At 34.5% G+C, this 20,062-nt stretch overlaps 1 protein-coding gene across 1 annotated transcript; it reads right to left on the reverse strand.

Annotated features, from left to right (window-relative positions):
- Positions 1-291: 291 nt before the first annotated feature.
- Positions 292-2,914, reverse strand: LOC7468768 (ethylene-responsive transcription factor ABR1). Its single transcript, XM_002302128.3, has 2 exons — positions 1,960-2,914; positions 292-1,443 (listed from the first exon to the last, which is right to left on the reverse strand). Exons 1-2 carry the CDS (start codon positions 2,492-2,494, stop codon positions 605-607), a joined length of 1,374 nt encoding a protein of 457 aa, XP_002302164.1. The 5' UTR covers positions 2,495-2,914; the 3' UTR covers positions 292-604.
- Between the last annotated feature and the right edge of the window lie 17,148 nt (positions 2,915-20,062).

The following is a 20,062-nucleotide window of genomic DNA, read 5'->3' on the forward strand; positions in this document are numbered from 1 at the left end:
AACAACTTCTTTTACACGGAAATGAGAGACAGCCTCGTCAATAATAATATTTTGACTGATCGACCAAAATTACACCTCCAATAATTAAAGAAAAAAACAGAAAATTCAAGCATTTCTCCTCTAGCATGCCAACACCTTCAAATATGGTGGTGGGTTTGCATCTCACTCACTGACTCATCAGGGAGGGAGACCACAGTATTATAGTGCCCACTGGAACTGGGCATAATGGGAAAGAACATAAAAAGGAATAGATTAAAGCTAGTAAGCGAGAGATAATCTCAAGACACAGCATTACATTAATTAAAGAAAGGCCTTTCTTTAATAAAAGATTTGGATGTGTAAAGCATGTAGCAGACAGCTCTGTTCAATTTCCACATCATTCGCAATGGACAAATGTAAACATCAAATCTTTGAGAACAAACTATGCCTAAATTCCTACACCGTCTCCTTTCTTCTTTTTTTCATCAGCTTCTTTCTTTGCACCAATTATACTAAAAAAAAAATAATTTAACGTGCAAATACAAAATAATGCATAAACTCATAGCAAAATAAAATATTTCTAGATTCCCATAAAAAGGGAACAAAATAAATTGTGAAATCGATTCTAACCACTAGAGGAAGGATTGTGACTAGAATCTGTCCATGGGGGCACCGGAAAATCAGAACCACTAGCTGGATTCTGATTTTGTGGTGGCCGAAAATAACCCAACTGTTGACCAGCGAAAAGCAGAGGGAAGGAAGAAGCAGAGGGAGAAAATGTTGATGGTGATGAACCGGAAGATATTGCTGCAAGTGAAGAAACTGAAGTAGATGAAGACAATGAAGTCAAAGCTGATGATTGTAGAGAAGCCACCTGGGGATTATAAAACATAGGCTGTAACAAACTTGAAGGTTGTTGTTGTTGTTGTTGTTGTTGTTGATGATGATGAAACTCCCCTGAACTCTGCAACAACTGGGAGTACTCCCAGTAGTCCCTTATAATATCAGCTTGAGACTGAAACAATGCAGGTGCTGGCGCCTGCGGCCGCTGTGCTTGTTGCCTTGGAGATGAGATTGGCTGTAACTGAAGATGAGAAGATAGCTGTGAATGAGATATGGGAACTTGAGAAGCAGTAACATTTTGCGTTTGAGCTGGCAGCAGCCTAACATTTTCAGGGAAGTTAAGTTTAGCTCTATTTCCTCTGAATCTTAAAGCAGCATCGTCATAGGCTCTAGCTGCAGCCTCTGCAGTATCAAATGTGCCTAGCCAGACTCTTGCCGCTTTGTGTGGATCACGTATCTCTGCTGCCCATTTGCCCCATGGTCTCTGCCTAACTCCTCTGTATCTTCTTCTTTGCTCTCCAGTTTCTTCCAGGGATGCTATTTCACTTGATGGTGTTGCTGTAGTGGAGGGTGTAGTTGTGGTGGGGATTACTATAGTTGAAGCAGACACTTCTTCGGTGGCTGCAAATGGTAAAAGAAGAGAGAGTATGGACTAAGAAAGCAAACTCTTTATATATATATATATATAAAATTTGCGTATGTGTAATATTATTGCTTTAAAGTTAAGTGATTGAGATGCTAAATTCTATACCCAAGGCTATGACGCATTGTTATTGTTATTCCATGTGCTGCTCATTTCTAGATGACTGCAAATTATATTTTTTTTTTCTAAAGCAGACAAATTCAAGGATTTTGAGGGAAGTTGACAATAAAACCCACAAATACATGCAATAATAGATATGGTAGATAATATTTAGATATTTCTACAAGAAATTTGTAATATAAATTGTTATAAGAAGTTAATCAATCAACACTATACAAAATAAAAAACATTGAAAATGAATTATTGACCAAATAATTTAGGTGGACAAGTAACAAAACTCAAGTAAAATAATAGAGCTTTGACAAGAATTGAGAGAAGAATGGCAGGGGAGAAACTTCGAGGGTAAAATTAATGATCTTGATGATTCAACTTACCAGTTGCACCGGATGATGATGAATCTCCTTGTGAACTTCTAAAATCATTAAACCCTCTATAAACCCTTGGCAAAGACTCCATCAATTGCGCTGCTGCACCAGCCTCTTCTTCTCTCCCTCTCTTCTGGCCAATCCACAAACCAGAACCAGAAGTAGAAGAATAGGCAGATAAAGGAGGAGAAGCAGGAGTACTCGTATTAGAACCAGGTGCTGCCTGACCAAAATTTGATGTTATTGTTGCACCTCCTAGACCCACAGCCCCATATGATCCCCAATCACTAGTACTCCCTCTTTGGCCTGATACAACATGTGTAAGTTCTGATACCATTGACATCTCTGTTGAACTGCTGTACCCCATGAACATATGCGGTGATTGTGTTACCTCCACATGATGCTCTACTGGTTGATTCAATTGAGAAAGTATCTGTGGTGCTGTGTATGATCTCTCTTCTTGGTTATCATAGTTATCTGTTGCAGGGTACCTGGTGTACTCCCCCGGGTCTCCTCTTTGGTTCGCCACCTTCAATATGTACATGTAACTCGAACGAAAAAGCTGGGTACAGATATCAAGCCGGGTCTTTTGGATTTTTTCTTTTTTGTCAAATTGTATGAGAACCTTTTTTTTGAAGTTATAGTGAAGACAGGGGGTTATATATGAAGCAGAGAATTCAAACTTGTTCAGCCGTCACTGAAATAGTGCTAGAATATTTCTGCATCATTCGCTGAACCAGGAGCTAGCACCACCTTTGTGATAAATACGGAGATACATGTTTTCTGGGAGAGGTTTATGTAAAAAGGTTTTTGGCTTGTGAATTTTTTAACTTTTTTTTTTCCCTTTAAGAGGTGGGATACAAAAAAATTAAGTACAGAATCCCGAATTTAATATCCGTTCACACATAAGATTTGACTGATAAATTTGAGGTTCTATGGAACCCCAGGGGAAAGCCATTTCAAGTTAGAACAAGTAGGAGTTTAGATAAGAAACAGAAAGCGTGTCCAAATTGAGTTCCTACAAGCATAACCGACAAGAAAGCTGATTAATTTAAGATCGGGCCTTCAGATTAATTTAAGAATAGCCCATAATTATTAGCTAGGTGGGCTGTCGAAAGGTTTTCAGCAACTTGGGCTAGAAGATGATGGCTCTTAAGTTGTTTCCAGCATTTTCCTGAGCTGTAAAAGTTGAGAGATGTCCCTGTGAACGTGGTTGAAGTTTTGAGCGGGATTGTGTAAATAATTGCTTTTGTTCTGACTTTTCATTTTGTTCAACACAAAAGCATACACCGAGTAAAACTGAGGTCATTGGATTGTAGACAAATTGTACTCTTCTGTTAGTTCCATTGGACCACAACCTTCGATACTGTTTTATATAATATAATATCTGGGGTCAATGCTCTATATTAAAACCCCTTGCTTGTACAATTTTGTAACACTGAACCTTCCATGGATAAGAAGTTCCGAGTTTTAACTCTTGCGAGCAGATGAAATGAAGTAAAATATTGAGTTGGTTTTCTTAATGGCCAAGTATTTACATATTTGTTTCTAAATGATATGTAATGTCAAAACACGTCTCTCGGTTGACCTCTGACAATCAGCTGTGTGGAATTGCCAATACTATTATTTACTGAAATCCTAAAATAAAAACGAAACTATCCAATTAAAGTCATTTACGCAGAAGAACAGATGAAATTCTCTGCTTCAACTTGGTCAAAAAATTGACTGGCCCGGTTCTGGTAATTTACCATGCCTAATTACTCTATAATTATGCAGAGGCTGATCATCAAGATTCATGATCTTTTGGTGTTTAACCACGAACAGGCAAGGTGTAGCTAAACTAACCTCCTGTTTTGGAAGCTTAGTTGCTAATCTGGCTTCGGTGAGTTCAAATTAGGAATGTTAATAGATATTCATGAATTAGATTCTTACGTTCGTATCTTGGCAATTATTTATCGAATAAAACATTTAAACATTTATAAATTATTCATTAGATATACAATTAAAGAGGGTGTGTGTATTAAATGGAGAGATTAGGAATATTATACATGTGTGTATATGTGTCAATATTAGGTATAGTAGTCTTAAAAAATATAAATGCTTTATAGTACGTTCATATCTCGGCTAGTTTTGTGCGAGGCCCACGAGACAATTACTTTTGATTACGACAGTGACTATGCTCGAGAAGGTTTATCCTTCGACGAAGGTTGGTATAAATAAATTGAAATTTATCTCTAGTATAAACGGTGACGATCAAAGATTGGAAGATAATTATAAAGGGTGCTTCATCTATCTCCACTAGACCAGCTTCGATTAAGACTTTAATTTTAATCCTCTTGTGTGGCTATAGTTGTTTGTGCCCGCGACCCGTCTCGTGTCAAGTGTGTTCTTACCGATAAGATTTAGATTGTTTAGTCGAAAAGATATGAAATTGATATTTCTTTCTATTTTCAATCGAATTTAATCATGATCTGAAAAGGATCTTAATTGTTTAGAAATATAATAGTTTGTATGCCAGCGGGATTCATGTTCTTTTAACACGCAAGAAAAATATAAAAGTTTAAGGAAGTTTTTGATATTATTATTAAATATAAAAATATATTTATTTTAATTTTTTTTTATTAAGATATTTTTTTATTAACATATTCCTGGTTTATCTTAACCAATATAATATTTTTTAATTAAAATTATTGTTTTTCCTTAAAGAAAAATATTTTATCATCATTAAAGTAAGTTAACAAACAATCTCAAAATAATATATCTATATTTTTTTTTGTGATTGACAACTAAAAAAATCATTGAGAATTTGCCAATACAATGTATCTATATTTTATGTGATTGACAAGTTTCAAGGAATTATTTAATATTATTATTAAACCTGAAAATATATTTATTTTAATTTTTTTTTATCAAGATAAATTTATTTATTAATGTGTCCTAATTTATCTTAGTCAATACAATATTTATTTTTATTAAAATCATTGTTTTTGCTTAAAGAAAAATATTTTATTATCGTTAAAGTAAGTTAACAAACAATCAATCTCAAAATAATATATCCATATTTTATGTGATTTACCGTTAAAAAAAATCATAAATGTTATAAAATTATGTTCAAAATCTATTTAAAAATTTTAATATTAAAAACCGATTTCAATTGAATTTTCATGAACAATTTATTAGTGGTATTATTATTTTAAAAAAATTATTAAAATTCAAATAAAAATCTATAATATCATTCAAGAATCATGTCAAAACTAAAAATAAATAAATTTGATAAGAAAAAATTAGAGTATAATAAAAACTAAAGGAAAGAAAAGGAAAGCAAGAGTCGAACCCAACGCCTGGTTCATCAGGAGTAAGCCATGCGCGCTTGAGGGTAGGCCAGTATGCTTGGCTCTGCTTTTAATTTAATTTTATTTTTTTGTCATAATTTAGCACATATGCAAGCCCCAACTGGATTTAAACCCGCGATCTCACCTTTTTCTTGCATGCACTAACACTTGATCAGCTATTAGATGAAATTGGTATAATTATTTCATATAAACTTTTTCAGAATGCATAGACAGTCCTTCTAGCAAACAATATTGTCTATTAAAACCTAAACTAAATCCGCAAAACTAATTGAAAAAACAAGGGAGTTAGGGTCTCAGTCATTGGTTTTGTGAGAAAGATCAATAATTTGATGTAGTCAAGTACTGTAATACGTGATGCTCCTACATCTTTACTCGAGGGCAGCGCAATAATTTAATGTCATTATAGTTCATTCGGATAATTGGAGTTATTAATAGGACAAATCATGTAAATTATGTTGGATTAGGTTTAGCCGCTGGCCTGCTGTAGTTTCTACCTGCATTATCTGTGGTCGTCGTCCTCGCAATGTAGGGCTCCTAAAGCCACCCTATGTCTGTATACTGGTACGGCAGAGAGCCAAAAAAGCACACACTGATTACTCTGCTTCGTATCTCTCTCTTCTGTAATCTCAATTGTTTATGTGCCTCCTTGACCTTTTAGTAACGAGCTTTCCTGATCTACCTAAACTCGTTGTCTTATTTTGACAGAGTCGTCTTCCTCTCTTTGCAGCTATTTCCTAAAGTTGATGGAGAAATCTTCAACGACATCTTTTGGGATTTAAATTAATTTATCGAAAGTTTGCGTCACCGAGAGATTTTCTATATATTTGTAATCCACCTCGTGTTCTCTTAAACATTCATTTTTCACCCTTCTTGTCGGCTGATTCAATAATGGGACGAAACGGGAAAAAAATTAGGCATAAAAGGTCCCTATGAAGTGGATGGTTTTCCTATCAGATAGATCGTATACGTGGAAAGTGTTTGGAAATCTTCAAATGTTTTTTTCTCTTTTTTTAATGGCATAAAATAGTGGATGTTAACAAAATTCAATTCGGTAGGGATCAGATACAGCTGCGCTGTCATCCAGTGGCCAAGGTTCAGATACCGAGATAGACCAGGGCTATATAAAATACGAGATATCTTTAAAATTCGTTTTTCCGACCAGACTGTACGCGGATGCTTCGAAATTAAAATGTTAAGCGTTTGAAAGTTGGATTTTTATCTTTTAATTATTAAATTACGAGATATGAGTTTTCAATGAATTTGTGAAAATTAAAAATTTGTTTGTTTAAAATTAATTTTTTTCTATGTTTTTGGATTTTTTTAATGTACTGATATCTAAAATAAATTTTAAAAAATAAAAAAAATATTATTTTAATGTATTTTTAAACGAAAAACACTTTAAAAAATAATCGCTACTAAACCTCCAAACACCCCTTAAATAAAAAGAAAAATAAAGTAAAAGGGAAAGAACAAAACAAGCATCAAACACGTTTAACTTAGATTAAATTACGGTTAATCATAAATTATTCAAATAAAAAAAAGATTATATTCAATTAAAATATAAACAGTAGAAGGTAATGGGATGTATCCATTTTTAGCCACAACCAGGGAAGGTTCAAAGGGTGGGATTTTTAAGAAGACGAAGAAACCATTTATAAACAGCACAAATATAACCAGAAACGTGGATAAATGCCAATCCCACTAATGATAATTGCATTGTTAATATGGTTAGTGAAAAAGGATGAATTCCTGCGGTAAAGATAAAGCAGGAATTTCCACTCACTTTTTTGTTTTTTGGCTGTGAAAAGTCCCACTCTCCCTATTACATATAATGCAAATTTCTTATCCTTTTCATAGAAAATATTTGTCACGTCGTGGGTTAAGGTCTCCTCCGAAATCAATTTTTAGACATCATCTCTTAATTATTCAAACGATCAATTGATACTATAACTGAAATTCAATTGGCACCCTTTACTTGAACTTTGAATTTTTGAGCGATGGAGCAGCCTTGTTTGATTGGATCACTTGGTCTTTAGCACTCTATTTTTCATGTAGTTGAATTCTGTATTATAATAATAATATATAATAATAAATCTATATAGAGAAAAATGACATATTAAATGACAAAAAAACAAATTTTTGACTTGGATAAAAAGCCATCCATCATTTACGAACAATATTTTTTTCTTTTTCACGAGAGATTTAATACTTTGGTTTTCAAAAATTAGCACCATTGAGAAACCTTTGTTTGCCATTCTTTATGTATATATCACTAGTTATGGTGGCCATGTTTCATTATGGATATGGATTCAAGATTTCAGTAATGTTTTTGAGTTTTTCGAGAGTAGATTTGCAATATACAAAATTGAATTGGTTGAGACCCGAACTAACTACAAAAAGAAAAATCACAAGGCAACGGCGGCCAAGCTTTTTTTTTAAAAAAAAAAAATAGTGGCATTTTTTTATTGAACATAAAAAAAATTAGGCAAGCCTTGAAGAATTCTTTGATAATATTATTAAACTTGGCCAAGTTGGTTAACATTGAAACTTCTCAGCCTGATTCATTGTCTAGATCGAGCATTAAATAAAGACCATATGAGAATTGTAATGATGTGATCTAGTCGATTTGATAAGTACAATGCAAATTACTAGTGAAAATGCGGTTTGGCTTGAAAAGGGTTTTCAAGATGATATATTTTTTTTAATGTTGTGATGGCGACATCTTAGATCTATCTCGATTAATCTAGGTTAATTGTAAAATTCATAACCTAGGTCATGGAAATGATCACAATGCGCTTGTCTCTTTCTTTTCCTTTCTGTTCTTTTCTCCTGTTTTGAAACTTATTTTGGGTCGGGTGGGATAACATGAGAGACGAAATCGAAAAATTATTAGATGTGGACTAAACTAAAAAAAAAGAGCTGGATCATGTGGGATAAATTCAAATTCAAGACACAATTGAAGAGCTCTTATAGAAGCAGAGACTAAATTGAACAAAAATGACAAAAACTGAATTAGCGTGGAAATCAACATGGAAAAATCAAATTAATCAAGAAAATTAGCGTGAATCCACCGTGCCAATGAATCAAGAGGTGCAGCAATTGCAATAGCAAGTTTCCTTGTTCGTAGCAAGTGAAATTCTCAGCACCTTACCATTTAATTCCTGTACTTGAATGCAAGTGAAATAAGATTCTTTAGCAAGTAACACAAGGATACAGGATTTTCCAATTCATGTTAGGAATCTGAATTACTTTGTAGAAAAGGAACATTATCTCCTTTCCTTTCGTTTATAAAAGTAGTGTGAATTGCGAGAAGGATACTCCTTGAAAGTTGAAACCCGCATATAAAGTAATGACTAGATCCGTGAACTTACTATACCAATTCAATTAATTATTTTCGTACGAAGGGTAGGGATTCACGTGGAAAAAAATAAAGATGCCAAAGAAGGAATTTTAAAACACTCACAAATCTCTCATGTATTTTTATAGATTCAACAAATAACTCAATATATAAGGCACTATGAAGACTATTGACATGGTCAGCATTTATCTTGTATTTGCAAAATTTAGTCAATTCAATATTATTGAACACAATCAAAAGTTTGAGAAATGGTTAAGAAACACATAGATAACACATAAAATAGATATTAAATTAAAGAAAATTATATTTATATTTAAAAAAACTATTTAGAATTGAGTTAATAGTCAAGTTTTACATTATTTCATGAATTTATAGTTCAAAAGTGTTGGAAAAATTATTAAAATATGATTAATGAGCACATTTGAGGTCAAATTAAGGTAAGATTCACTCACTTTTTGGGCTAAAATTTGATTGAGATTTAATTTTCAACATAATCTCTTTGACATGAAATATTAGCATGATTTTAATAAATATGAAAGAGAAATTGAAAAGAATCATTGGCTGACATGTTTTGGTGAAACTCAAAGCCATCTAAAAGAAATTTATCTCACATAGAACTTGATGTTTATAAAGTGAAAAGTTGAAAAATTAAAATTGAATCCAAAGAGCACTCAAGTTTTTAGATGGAGAGTCCTAAGTAAAGTGAGCTTTGAGCTTAAATCCACATGCACACATCGCGCCACGCCAGGTCGGGTTCAGGTTTGTTGTAAAAATAATATTTTGGCCGCAAAAGATTTTTTTTATTCCATAAAGAATTATTTCTTCATAACATTGTTTTATCTAGTTTGGTCCATGAATGTTAATAGTCTTTTTCAAAAGCATTTTCTATAAATTTGAATAATTTTTTTAGCTAAAAAAATTCAGATTTATAGCCATTATGTTCATGTTTAATTTTTTATTCATGGTGTCTAATCAACGGTTGATAATGATGGAAATCAATTATAATTATTACCAAATTAATTATTCAACTTTTTAGCTTCTAAAATTCACTATAAAAAGAGATGAAGCAAGAGTTTCACACAAGTTTTTTTTCAAGTTTTTACACATTCTTCCTCACCTCAATTTAGTGTTTTTCCTTCTCTTTTTATATTTTATTTTCCTTCCAAATGTAGATCTTAGGTTTATTTTGTTAAGAAATTATTGAGTTTATTTACTTGGGTTCAAAAACCTTGTTTAAAAATGCATATAATCTATGATGGTTTTCTTGAGATCTTGAGAGACTTATTGTAAACATCCTAACTGCACAAAATGAGGAACAATAAAACCTTCAAGGATAAGTGATTTATCATTGACAACAACAAAAGTGTCATTACTTTAAACTGCTTCAACAAGTAAATACCTTTCTTTATTTAATTTAAGCATATATATTTTTATTATTAATATGCATGCTAGGAATTTGATTTAATATTAATTACAAGTCTGAGTATATACTTAATATGCATGCTAGTTGTTTTGTAGGTTTTTTTTGTGTCTGCCTTAACTGAGAGGACTTTGTAATTATATCCCATTTATGGCTTTAAAAAACCTAAAAAGCAATTAAAAAACAAAAAATCAACTCGTAACCCAATAACTTCCCGAGGTCAAATTTATTTTCTCATTAAATTTCAAGGTGAAATAACAACAAGTAGACCTAACCTCGTCGAATATAATTTGTTGAAATCAAGATCAATCATTTTTGTTATCAGAATCAATGTTAATTGATGTTTTCTCTCTTTACCACGGGAATCTAGTGACTTTCTCCCTGCCATCCCAAACTAGGAACTGAAAAATAAGAGAAATGAAGTTTTGAATCAAAAGTGATTTAAAAAAAAAAACAAAGTTAGTTGGAAAGTAAGAAGATGAAAGTTAAAGTTTTGAGGTAATTTGGAAATCTAGTTTATCCGTATTTTTTAATTATGCCCTCGCTTAACAAAGTTAAAGTCACGGCCTTCAATCTAGTCAATAAAGAATCCATTCAAAGAAAAAAAAAAGTTTAAGGACCAGAATAAAAAAAAGAAATATTACTCCAATCCACATTGAAAATATTAGCTAATGAACAATAAAAATACATATAGTGAAAGTATGAGCTGTTTTAAATTTATTTTAGAACGAGAGAAATAATACACCATAAAAGAAGGGATATTGTTAATTAAAAAAAAAACAAATCAAATGCGAACACTTCATCTCCAATTGAAAAGGAAAGAGAGAGAGAGAGAGAGAGAGAGAGAGAGAGAGAGATAGGAATAGGTCAGGAAGCAAAACAAAGTACCATTATAGAATTTCGGTGTCGTTCCTTTGAAAAAATGGAGCAAAAATGAAGAGTCAAAGATTGAAGCTTCGTTCCACCCTCCCCCTTCTTTGTCAATTCAAATGTCAGAATGTAGTTATCGCGTATCAATGATCTTTCATTGTCAGGGCAGCCAACCCCATTTCTCAATTAAATTCTACATTTAAACAATTTACACACCGAACACTCTACTGGGAGTGGGAGGCACTCAAAATCCTCTAGGAAGCACGGCCAGTAGAGAATAAATGGGAATCCCAAACCTCTATATAGCTTCTACTTCTTTTCAATTGCATATATTTTTACATTTCTACACCGCTTTCTTTTGCTAAATTCTTTTAATAGTTTAAGTCTAACATGCCTTTTTTATGCACGCGCGCGCGCACACACACATTAAAACGAGGCCCGTTTGAAGATTATGGTGATGAAAACTTCGATTGAGAATATATTTAAGATTAATTTGAGGTTTACAAAAATCTATACACAGCAAAGAATGCAAATTTCATGCGAAACCTTCTCCTTAATTTATGGATTTGACTTAAACTTTATTAGTTTGATCATTTTCGCAAACTTAGCCATACCGTTCTCAAAAGTCCTGCCAAATGCATTCAAATTAAAAAAAAAATATCGTGCTTAAATCGTTGGCATACATTTCATTTGCTTGAAAGCATTCTTTTTCGAGATTTCATTCAAATAACTGAGTTACGACAAAAATTGTTGAATTTTGGCCACATATAGTTGACGACTCTTCTTTAACCATGAACTTTCATGCCGTGCTTCTCTTTTTTAATCTTGGATTTAGTGCATTTTTAGACTAATTAATGGAGACGTGATCAATTAAAGTCTTCTTTATTTTTCCTTTTTGAAGCAGTAACAGAAATAACTTTCAAAGATTGAAGTTATTAGCACTTTACATATAAAAAAAATAGGAGGTTAGCTGTAGTTGTGGAGTTAATGTTGTTTTTTAATTTACATGGTTTATTACAATCGTTTATGTTCTGTTTATGTACGGCCTTTTCTTTTATATATTCTTGTTTTCTAAGTTTTTTTTTATTGTTCAATTATCATATAATTATTTTTTAACCAATTCTATATCCCATAAAATTTACAGTATAACATTATATATACTAAAATTGATGTAATAGTATCCTTCGTAAGGAACGTGTATCCATAAAAACTTTTGAAAAGCTGCCCGCAGTTGATTCCATAGAAAGAAGTTATGAATTCCTGAATTAAACTAAATTAAGCAATAGAATTTTTACTAGTGTAAATGGATTTAGGGTGAAAATTTTCAATTTAATTTAGTTTTTAATGTATCCAAATAAAATAGAGCAAAAAATCCTCCCTAAATAGACCTGTAAAATTCCTAAAAAAATAGACCAAAAAAACACTTATTGAGCTCAGGCTACCAAGTCCGAGCCCAATATAAAATTAGGACTCAAGGAGTACGGGCTTGGGCATGGTAGTTCAAGCCCACACTAGGCATAGGTGGATGGGCTTGGGCATGTCTTTGGGATGGGCGCATGCCCAACATCTCATGCACCCCAGCACCTTAAGTGCTAGATGTGCGTTAAATGCCTAACAGGGGATGGGCACCCCAACACCTCCTCGGGCTTAAGAGCGCACCCCGAGCCTAACATGTTTGGGTCCATACAGCGCGTGTGGATCCATTTTTCATCTCTAATAGGCCTGAGCTCAACACATAAGGGATTTTTTGGGACCACACGCAGGTCCTTCAATATTTTATACTAATTCAATATGTATTATTTCAGGACTCATTAATTGGCATCATTTGTGGGGAACTGATCAAAAAACCATTAGTTTCTAAAACTTGTTTTTGTCATTTCCAAGTCATTTCATAACACACAACCAAGACACTTCTGGGTCAGGACGCAAAACAAATCTACTTGTTATCACAAGAACTTCTACCCAGCCAAACCTTCAATAACTCCCCAATCAGGTGCAACTCTTCACTTAAACAGTGTTGGTTATCCAAGGTTAAAATTAGACGTTACCACCCCCAATAAGCCTTGGCAATTATGGTAAAACACTTGACTCCATCACCATCGCCACCGGTCACTTTCAATGCTCGTAGCCTGTTGCACAACCCATAAAAGCTTGGGCAAAATAACCTTCAAGAGAGTATTTTGCCTCTATATTCGCCAAGTCCCTCTATGGGTTGCTCGCACCATTGTGATGCCCATGCATATAACTGGTAGTCTGGTACTCTAGACATGCTCCCCTAGCTACAACAAGATGGACCTCAGTTACCAATCTCGTTGTCCCATGCCAAACTCTTCAGGTTCCCTGAAGCAAAACAAATCACCTCATAATGCATAATCTTCAATTGGAATATAAGTTTACTTTTAAAATAATAATAATAACAATAATAATGTATATTTGATTTACATTTCCTAATTATAGATCTTCAGTCAGGAGTTGCTGACCACTATTCTTAAAGGGAATTGACTTGGTCTCCCTAGAGAAATATCCCCACAATTACCAGGGGTTGATCTTGGATCCCCCATTCTCTAGTGTAATCTCAAAATGACATATTTTTTTTGGTAATGCCAAAGGACCTCTCACCAATTCATCAGGGGTTGATATTGGATCCCCTACTCCATAGTACAGTCTCAAACTAACACATTCTTTAGGTGATGTTTAAGAACCTCGCATTAATTTTTTAGGGTTGATTTAGGATCCTCCATGATGCTTAGAAGCTTCACACCAATTCTTCAGGGGTTGATCAGACATCCTTCATTCTCTAGGTGATGCCTAAAGTCCTCTTACCAATTCATCAGGGGTTAATTTGAGATCCTCAATTCTTCAAGTGATGCCTAAAGGCCTCTCACCAATTCTCTAGAGGTTGATCTGGGATCCTTCATCCCCCAAATGATATCTAGAAGCCTCTCACCAATTCGCCACTAGTTAATCTTGGATCTCTCACCTCTCGAATATAGTCTCGAACTAACATCACTCTCTAGTGGGGAACTCTTATGTCTCATGTCATTCTAGAGAGGTCACATATCTCTTACACACCATTGAGAATTCTTTATGAAGGGGCTTTCAAGCCACCACACCATCATAAAGAATGTTACAGACATTCTAAGGGTTCCGAAGCCCTCATACCATCATCAGAGAAGCTATAAATCCCTCACTCTTCGATTACATCTTTCTTCAATTGAGGGTTTTCATGTTTCATACCATCATATGAAGGTCACATACCTCTTACACTTAAACACGACTACTCTCTAAGGGGTGGACTTAGTTTTCCTGATGTAATAAAACCACCCTCCATGGACCTGTCCCCTCCGCTCTTTAATTTTTTTTTTAAAGTATGAATATCACTAGAGGTCACCCTTTTTAGGTTCTCCCTAACCCTTTAGAAGTTAGAAGTTTTTCTAAGTATATGTATCACCAGGGGTCACCCTTTTTGGGTTTCCCTCAGCCCTTTCGAATATTTTCTAAGTATAAGCTCACCCTTCATGAATTTCCACCGGCTACTTAAAACCTTTTCTATTTATGAGTGTTTTCTCCATAAATTTCTCATGACCTCTTAGAAAAATATTCTAAGTATGGAGTCTTTTATATCTCACCTCACCTCACCCTTATAAGAATTTTTCTAAGTATAAGTTCCTTAATGGTTCCCTTATACATACTTAGAAGTTTTTCGAACATGGTGCCCACCTCTACATACGGGCTCTCCGGTTTATTACCCGATGATTCAACCCCTCTTCTAATATGAAGAAAATTCGATGAACTCGTCATGGTAACCGAGTATTTTTACAAGTCTTTACGGATTAATATCACAAAAACTTAGGGGGCTGCTAATGAATTAAAAAAATGGACCCAAAATAGGCCTTAAAAACACCTATCAGGCTTTGGTTACCAAGCTTGAACCCAATATATAACTGGGGCTCAAGGAGTATGGGTTTGGGCATGGTAGCTCGATCCTATACTAGGCACATGTGTATGGGCTCGGGCATGTGCTGGGATAAACATCCTCTTATTTGGGTGTACACCTATCTTGCTCGACGGGTTGTCACGCCTAGTAGGGGGCTGGGCACCCCAGCACCCCCTTAGTCGGGGCACGCACCCCAACATGCTTGGGTTCAGACAACGTGTTTGGATCTATTTTTCACTTTTAATAGGCCCGTGCCCAACACTCACCAAGGATTTTTCTTGGACCTCACACAGGTCCCTCAATATTTTATACTGATCCAATACGTATTATATGAAGTAGACTACAACTCAAAATATTACAAGGGTGAAATTACACTTCATGTAACACCCCACCTCACTAGCAAGATATTGTCCGCTTTGGGCCTCCCAGTCCACCCATGTCCAGGGCTTCCACCCAGGTCCCCCTCACGGGTTTGTTCTTGGCAGCCACGCATGGCCCCAAAACGCACCTTACTAGTCAAGGTGAGCATGCACTTATAAGGCCCTGGCTCTGGACGCTTGCTTCTGATGTGGGATTTTACAATCCCACCACCTTAAGACGAGCCGTCCTCGGCTCTGATACCAACTGTAACAGTCTCAAATTATAAACTCAAAATATATGATATATATTCGTAGCTACAAAATTTTTTTTTTTAATTTTATTTTAGTAAAACGAGTTTTGGGGCCATGCGTGGCTGCCAAGAACAAACCCGTGAGGGGAACCTGGGTGGAAGCCCTGGACATGGATGGACTGGGAGGCCCAAAGCGGATAATATTTTGCTAGTGAGGTGGGGTGTTACATTTGGTATCAGAGTCGAGGACGGCTCGTCTTAAGGTGGGGGGATTGTAAAATCCCACATCGGAAGTGAGCGTCCAGAGCCAGGGCCTTATAAGTGCATGCTCACCTTGACTAGTAAGACGCGTTTTGGGGCCATGCGTAGCTGCCAAGAACAAACCCGTGAGGGGGACCTGGGTGGAAGCCCTGGACATGGGTGGACTGGGAGGCCCAAAGCGAATAGTATCTTGCTAGTGAGGTGGGGTGTTACACTTCAACCCTCCTCTCCACAAAAAGACAAGATTCATGAGTTATAAATATACCACGAATCCCTCAAATCAAATGTTTACAATCTCTTCATTCTTAACATTTTCAGCATATATATTTTCAAAGTCTATTTTTCTAAAATATCATTGCACTTTCTCTCTTTATAAAGTTACTAACTTTACCATCAGAAAGTTCTCACGTTCATCAAATGGGACCTTTTATAGGTACCACAACTACTAGTCACCCTGACTTGTCAAGCACAACTTGCTACTACAGCAGCTACCGGTCACCTTGACTTACCAGACACCACCTGCCACTACCATAGCTACCGATCACCTAACTTACCAAACATCATCTTCTACTTCCACAACTATCGATCACTTAGATTATCAAGCATCACCTGCTATCAATTATTAATCCTATGGGCTTTTCATAGCAAGTCACCAGATACTTTGACTATAGAGAATGGATCGGATTACTTGAGCTAAGAAACCAGTCAATTATCTAACACATCAGTTTTATTCCTAAATATCTTGGATTTTAAGACTCGTCAGTTCTTAATAATAAAAACAACCAAACCAAAATTAATATATTTTAACTTCAACAATCCACCAAAAACTCTGTATCTTAAAATCTTTCAATTAATATTCTTTTATAACCAGTAAATCTAGACATCAATCACCGATATCGTTGAAAAAATCTCATTTGCAACATCACAAACCTAAATGAACACTCGAAAAACCTCACAGTGAGTGTAAAAAGCTAAATAAATTGTAGAATAAAATTAAAACATATCAGATCAATGGTACTAGAACCGGGACTATTTAAAAAAGAAGAAGATATAATACTATCGGTGGTGAAAAATCAATGGTAATTACTCACTAATATGATGAAAAGATATACTCATGTGAAAATTAGTCAGTGAGGGGAGAAATTGAAAAATTAACTTTAAAAGTTTGATTTTCATATACACACATTTAATGGCAAAGGGAAGTTAATAAACTTTTAGATAGTACTTGCGCTTTTAAGGTTTATCATACCTTGAGACTCCAGAGGTTAATGTGATTTATTTATTCTTTTATTAAGAAATTAATATTATTTTTATGGATAAAAAAAACATAGTAAAAATATATGAGTTCATCCACATAGTTATCTGGATCAAATTTTTATTTAATAATATTATATTATCACTTGAATGCTCAAAACTTTCTGTATTTACAATTCTGAGTACATCAAGTGTAATGGTTTTTTTTTTTTTTGGTATAAGTGAGAAAACAAAGCAAGTTAAAAATGTGTTTTAAGTGTATAGTAAAAATTAATAAAGACAACGTCGGCATTAACTATTTGTAAATTAAAAAAAAAATTATTTTTAGATGAACAATTTCATGCCTTTTATTAATGGATAACGTTTTACATGAAATGTGAAACGATGAAGATTCGTTTAGCAACTCGTGTACGCAACATGAAATCTCGAATCGATACACCAGCAATTACTTTCAAAAGTAACTCTCACTTCCTTCGTTTTCCATTCAATTGGCTGTAATGCGTGCTCCTCGAAACGTGGATATAAAGTTCTGGGATTTGATGGATGAAGATGAACTTCCTTCAACTGGGCCCTGGTTCGGGACTTGCTGCTCATCAATCAGCACGCTTTCCGGGTCCCAGTTTTTTTGGAACCGAGCAGATATTTAATTGACGAGTGTTATGGCACCAGCACTTGCTTTACGCTCTGTTGCCCTCTTGCATGCCTGGTTCCGTCCACATTGCTTTCGATTGCCCGTGCACAATCGTTATATATGCTCATTTTCCATCTGGGCTAGTCATTTTTATTATAAAAAGCAAGAGTGCACTGTCATTGCCCAAGAAACGATAGTACCACCAAGCCATAGGCAGCGTCTGTCCCCTGCCTGTAAATGGCAGTAGCTATTTACATACAGAAAAGCCCATCTCGAAGCATCTCCAGTGTAAGCCCACCGCCCCACTATCATAAAGAAAAAACACCCACCAAACCTAAGTAATCACCGATCGCAATGTATTTCTTGTGATCTTTTCTGGAATGCAAAATGTTGGCGTTTGTAGCTTTCGTGAAAAAGTGAAACACGACATCATACTCGAATCACGGTGATTCTTTGTCTTCTATTTTAGACATTACTGTATCTTTGTTTTTCCATGTTCAAAATTTAAAAGAGTTAGCACGTCAATTTTATTGTCCATGATCATAAAATCGATCCATTGAATACCTCATTTGATCTGTATAGATAGAAGAAAGAATAACTTGGGATAGTAACTAAAAGAAAAGTACAAGATGCTTCTCATACGATGTAAAATTAACCCCAGTACATCAGCAAATAAAAGAACTCTAAAGTCCAAATTGCCAACGAGACTTGGGATAGTAACTAGTAAGTGGTCATGAATCTCATCCAAAAGGTATCTCAAACATAAATGACCTAAAACAAGTCATTGAAACAAATAATTAAATTTGATTTTGAAGTTCCAATTTGAGCCATTCCAAATAGCACCAAGCACGATGATGCATGTGTTTCCAATTTTCAGCATGCGTTACCGTCCTACGAGTCTAGGACAAATCGGAGCAATTGCCGTCCACAAGATTTTATTCAGTTCAAAGACAGTTTTTCATTGTACGAGTGCAATGCATTTGGACCAACGATAATAAAGGGAAGAAAAAAAACAATTTGTATGATGAGGCTAGAAAAAATTGTCAGTACAAGGATTAAGAAATCTTTTCATGGGCTAATAAAATTAAATCTAGAAGGCTTGATGGCCCGTCAACACTAATAAAAAAAATAAAAGTGAGTATTTTCTATAGTAAAATGTTACTTAAACTTTGTTTGTTAAGTATTATCCAATGCTAATGAGCTTCATTGAACGTACCCGAAACTAATAGAACACATGAATCCAATATAGGTCAGGTGGAGCCTACCCAAAACCTGATTAAACTCGAGTCAGTTATTAATATTATTGTTTAGTTTTTTTATATATCATCACCATGAAAATAAGAAAAAACATGGAGGGGCACTAAAAGATAGATTAAATGCCTTAGGCAATGGCAAGAGTTGCAATTATTGAGTATAAGAATTCAACCATTACATTTCTCAAAAGAGTCATTTATTCATGTAATTTAAGATGTATAATGGGGTCAAAATCCAACATGAATACACTGATGAGAACATTGCTAAAAAGACACAATGGATAATAGCAACATGTGGAACAGTGTCAAATTCAACAGCAATAGCGATGTCAGCAGTAGTGGCTTATGCAAGCAATTGGTTGATGCAAGTTTGCATATGGACGATGGACAGTCCAAAGCAAGTAACAAACACAACAGATTAGGTGGTATAAAATGACAGTTACGCAATAATAACGTGGGTTGTTACGACAGTTACGATTATGGCTTCATAGAGGAAATAGATGTCTAGATCATGGGGGTATGACTGCTGAATATGGAAGCATGATTGAAATTGCTTTTCAAGATACTAAAATCATGGGATCATTGGTTAAAATCACCCACAAAGTTCATGAAAACATGAGGAAAAAAGTGTCCCACTACTTTCTACAATATAAAAATGCTAGTTTTATGCTTTATAACATTTCATATGCTTGTCTATAAATAGGCTGGAGAGCTTTGGCTATGTAGAGGATGTTAGTTTTATATATAGCATGTAAGTTTTGTGCATAGCACATACACATTCAGATTTTTTTTATTTTCTTTGTTGTTGAGATTAATAAAGGTTGGGATTGATTCCTGTAATAATTAATTTGTGTGCTTGTATATATTTCATTTTTTTTATTTGTGTTTTCTGCCTGTTTTATAATAGAAAATAGTGTGGAGAAATTTATAGGTGAGGGGAAATATTTAGTTGCCAGGTAAAAATGAGTAGATAAAAAGAAGAAATGTTGAGTCTGGAAAAGGAGCCGGAAAGTTTCGACGATGAATCAACCTTGTGACAATGTTTCATGGACATTGAGAATTATTTGTGGAAAGTATTTCACTCAATTTACCGAATACCTCCCCTCTTGCATTTGTAAAACAGATCCAAGGGTACCATTTATTTTTTCCGGTGAGAATTATAGAA

This window comes from Populus trichocarpa, chromosome 2 (genome assembly GCF_000002775.5).
Source record: "Populus trichocarpa isolate Nisqually-1 chromosome 2, P.trichocarpa_v4.1, whole genome shotgun sequence".
In the NCBI taxonomy this organism is placed as follows: Eukaryota; Viridiplantae; Streptophyta; class Magnoliopsida; order Malpighiales; family Salicaceae; genus Populus; species Populus trichocarpa.